We start from the raw sequence: 4,246 nt of genomic DNA, 5'->3' as shown, positions 1-4,246 counted from the left end.
TGTAAGTTGGCCTCACCCAATCACCCATCCACCCAACCTAACCCATGGGCCAAATACAGCCCTTAAATGACTTATTAATGGGATGCATCTTTATGTATTAGCCTTTTACTCTTGGAAGTAGGTTCTTCAAGGCTATTTTTTATTGAAATAAGAGAGAACAACCCTGTTAATCTGGACTTCTTTACATTTGAAGCCTGTTATTTCCGGCAAAACATGTAGAAGTGAGGAGGTAGTTTGTGATAAAGAAATCATTTCATAATTATACTGATTTATTGAGTTATTACTAATTGGCATTAATTCTCCATTAGTTCAGACATTGAACAACTGACAACACCTGCCTCATTGCAATTCTTCCAAAAGTTCATAAATCACTTCACATTTCCCTTTGTGTGCACTGCTTGTTAATTGAAAAACATCTTCTATTGTGATGAATTGCAAACAAATTGATTTCCATCAATCACAGTAACAGTCATTGATAATCATACACATCAAAGACTTAATTGAAAAATATCTTCCATCGCAAAGCATTGCGAACAAGTTGATTACAATCACAAATAACTTGCAACAGGGTTGGAGTATTAGTCATTGTTAATGGTCATACACATCAAAGAATAACAAAATACATCAGACTGTTTTCTCAGGTCTGGGTAAGTAATTACAGTCTGACAGGATTAGAAAGGTTAGAACGTCAAGTTATTTGCAGAAAGCAATACAGGGTAAATGCTGAAACAAGCTCTAGGAAAGCCATATCGGAGGCTGAACAGCCTGGACAAACCCTCCTTCATTTCCGTGTTCATTATATGACAGGTTTAGAATTGAATCCATCCTTTTGTGGCTTCAGCTCTCTTTTGCCTGGTTTAACACCTGAAATAAAATTGAACAAATTATGTCTTGTCCACTAATTGGAGCTATTTGTTTCAGTATGGAGGACAACATCTCTAACAACATATTAATGGAGAATTATTGATCAGACTGTTTCAAAAGATGTGCAACACTGTTAACATGCGTGATTTTACACCACAGTTTGAACATGCATGATCTTAACGGTCAGATTTTTTTAAAACTGGCCTGGATTTCATCCTAGATTCAGGTAGAGGGAATCAAGAAATGACTTATTTTTAAATCTTTTTCACACATGCTTTTGTTACTATAGAGTTTGGTGGCTCTGTGTATACTGCATGAATGAGTATGAGAATTTTATAGGTTGGCATGGACAGTGTGCAAGGCCATAGGAGAGGGTGAAGGGGCCTTGTGAAAACGTAGCTGCAAATGTGAAGTTTTAATTCAGTGAGGGGGGGAGAATGCGGGTGCAGGAGATATCTGAAGTCAGGTCAGCTGCCCCTCGAAAGTGTGCAGAGGCAGCCACGAGAACTGCAGATGTGGATAGTTTAGGAGGCCCATCTCAGTGCTCTGGGACTTCATTCCAGTTACAACAAAATTCATTTAAAAACCAGCCTTCGTCCTCTCATCCTTCCCACACATAACCCACATCCCAACCACACCAACTCATGCCACCTCAAACCCTTTAACCACTCCCTCGGCCCCATGAGACAGAAGATCCCACTGGCAGGATGTGCCGGACAATTCCATTCTATGTCTTGCATTTTTAGAGCTTATTGCTGCCTGCCTGAGGAGACACAGCCACAGGCATCTTTAACTGATCAATTCCATGCAAGTGGATAGGGCACCTTCATGTTGAGGTCCTTATGTTTTCCTGCTGACCTCAGCTGTGCCGACCTGTCCTATTGTGGTTGCCAGCCTTACATTGCTGTGGTCCCTTTAATTGGCCCTGCAGTATTGGGGCAACAAATTATAAAGTTTAAAAGTTTATTCATCGCCACAAGTAGGCTGACATTAACACTTCACTGAAGTTAGTGTGAAAATCTCCTATTCACCACAGTCTGGTGTCTGTTCGGGTACACCGAGGGAGAATTTAGCATGGCCAATGCACCTAACCAGCACAACCTTTGGACAGTGGGAGGAAACCAGAGCACCCGGAGGAAACCCACACAGACACAGGGAGAATGGGCAGACTCCGCACATGCAGTGATCCAAGCCTGGAATTGAACATGGGTCCATGGCACTACGAATCAGCAGTTCTAACCTTTGTGCCACCATTCCACCCATGGTAAGCTGACCGATTGGTAGGCTGTCTTCTGGAAAGTTGCACTGATAGGCATGCTGAGAACTCTGGTAATGTCCGCATTCTAACAAACACTAATCTTTCTTACGTTTAATGATAATCTTCACCCACTGGGTATCAGGATTCAGGCATACTTTCTCCCCATTCTTTTTGGTGACACTGTGGAGAGAGGGAGAAGTTGAAAAAACAAATCCATTGAAACTGGATGTCTCAAACAAAGAACAATGAACAGTACTGCACAAGAACAGGCCCTTTGTCCCACCAAGCCTGTGCTAATACATGATGCCTTTCTAAACTAAAGACCTTTTCCCTCTATGCGGTTCATATCCCTCAATTTCCTGCCTATTCACAAATTCATTTGAGAGTTGTGATGTCAGTAAAACTATGAAAGTAATTTCTTCATACCTGTATCATAAACAAATTGGGTGGCATGGTGGCACAGTGGTTAGAACTGCTGTCTCAGAGTGCTAGGGACCCGGGTTCAATTCCAGCCTTGGGAGGCTGCCCACGTGAGGTCAGCGTGTTCTTCCCGTGTCCGTATACATTTCTTCCCTGTGCCCCTGTTTCCTCCCATAGTCCAAATTAGGTAGGTTAGCCATGCTAAATCACTCCTTAGTTTCCCAAGATGTATAGGTTAGATGGATTACCATAGTAAATGTGCGGGGTTACAGGGCTAGGGCTGGGAGGAGAGGGGTGTGGGTCGGCCTGGGTAAGGGGCTCTTTCGGAGAGACAGAGAAGAATTGATGGGCTGGATGGCCTCCTTCTGCTCTACTGTTCTATTTATCCAACATGAATAGCACATCTACATAGAGGTAACAAAGAAGAAAGGCTATTCTGACATATTTGCTTACATTATCTCCAGTTTCTCACAGTGTGGTCCTTTGGGAATATATTTCAAATTCTTAATGAATCGTGGATCAATAAAATTGGAGCTGTTCTGACGACACAGGCACCGGCCTTGATTACCTGGCATAGGAATACCTGTGAAAAGATCCATTAACTTTGATTCAATTATTGATTGAAGTGGAGAGAATCTTTGTAATTTGTTCCAAAGTTGATTTATTTTAGTTGATTCCCTATATGGCCCACAAGGAAATATCAATTATCTGCCAAATAATGCTGACAATCTAATTATTCTTTTATACTGGAGATATCTGTCACACTTTATAAAAATAAATGAAGGAATCTTCGATGAATATAAAATTCTGAATTAATGATTAAATGCAATTATATTAATAATGCAGTTGCTCAAACTAGCTTTGTTCAACTAATAACATTGGTGATTGTATAATTGTTCAGTGAGACACTGAAACATGTAAATCTGGATCAATATCTCAGCAGAAAGATTCTTTTCCATATTAAAATGCAATCATAAACAAAATACAAGATAGAAATGTCAACCTACCCTGTGCAGCAATGGCACACAGAAGCAAGATGAGAACCATTACAGTGGTTGCTCTGTTCATCTTTGACTTTGTGCTGCTGAATGGATTTCTGCCGGAGAATCTTCTGTCAACTTTCGTGTTCCTCTCTCTGCTGAACTAAATTCTGTGGAAGAAGTCCGAAGACCGATTATTTATTGAGATCCCCTGCTCTCACTTTGCCTAATCCCTAACACAAACTTGTCAACAATTCTGTGGAATGGAGTTTCCCTGTTCTTTGGGGGATCAAGTTTTCTTTCACTTTTCCTTTTTAATATGTTCACAAGCTTGACATATCTTTTGGCAGCAACAGACAGGTGATTTGTTGTTATAGGAAGTGAATTATTAATGTGCAGAATGTAAAGATTTAGAAACGCAGCAAGTTAATTGGATCATTTAATCCCTTGAGGCCATTCAGTGAAATCATGGTTGACCTGTGACCTAACTACATAAATCTGCCTTTGGCAAGCAAAACTCTTATCAATCTCAGCTTTTAAATTAACAATTGATCTTGCACCACTTGCCATTTGCGGAGGAGAATTTTAAACACTGACACACTTTGCGTTAAGAAGTATTTCCTAACTTCACTCCTGAAAAGTTTGGCTCTCATTTTTTGATAAAGCCCTGAACTTTGATTCCTCAACCGACAGAAATAGTTTCTCTCTAACTATCCTAACTGTT

At 40.5% G+C, this 4,246-nt stretch overlaps 1 protein-coding gene across 1 annotated transcript; it reads right to left on the bottom strand.

Annotated features, from left to right (window-relative positions):
- Positions 1–314: 314 nt before the first annotated feature.
- Positions 315–3,687, bottom strand: LOC145350144 (interleukin-8-like). The gene is made up of 4 exons (XM_080199129.1): positions 3,550–3,687; positions 2,996–3,125; positions 2,232–2,302; positions 315–864 (listed from the first exon to the last, which is right to left on the bottom strand). The coding sequence occupies exons 1-4, from the start codon at positions 3,608–3,610 to the stop codon at positions 797–799; spliced, it is 330 nt and encodes a 109-aa protein (XP_080055255.1). The 5' UTR covers positions 3,611–3,687; the 3' UTR covers positions 315–796.
- Positions 3,688–4,246: the final 559 nt, after the last annotated feature.

This window comes from Carcharhinus amblyrhynchos, chromosome 1, assembly GCF_965287045.1.
Source record: "Carcharhinus amblyrhynchos chromosome 1, sCarAmb.v2.hapA, whole genome shotgun sequence".
In the NCBI taxonomy this organism is placed as follows: Eukaryota; Metazoa; Chordata; class Chondrichthyes; order Carcharhiniformes; family Carcharhinidae; genus Carcharhinus; species Carcharhinus amblyrhynchos.
This window is presented reverse-complemented; position numbering and strand designations above follow the sequence as displayed.

What these genes read in the sequence shown, in the direction of transcription:
- LOC145350144 (XM_080199129.1), bottom strand. Translation starts at nt 3,610, where the DNA reads ATGAACAGAGCAACCACTGTAATGGTTCTCATCTTGCTTCTGTGTGCC. An exon ending in GTGTGCCATTGCTGCACAGG is followed by an intron (nt 3,126 to 3,549) that starts GTAGGTTGACAT and finishes ATCTTTTCACAG; the next exon opens with GTATTCCTATGCCAGGTAAT. An exon ending in TGTGAGAAACTGGAGATAAT is followed by an intron (nt 2,303 to 2,995) that starts GTAAGCAAATAT and finishes CTCTCTCCACAG; the next exon opens with TGTCACCAAAAAGAATGGGG.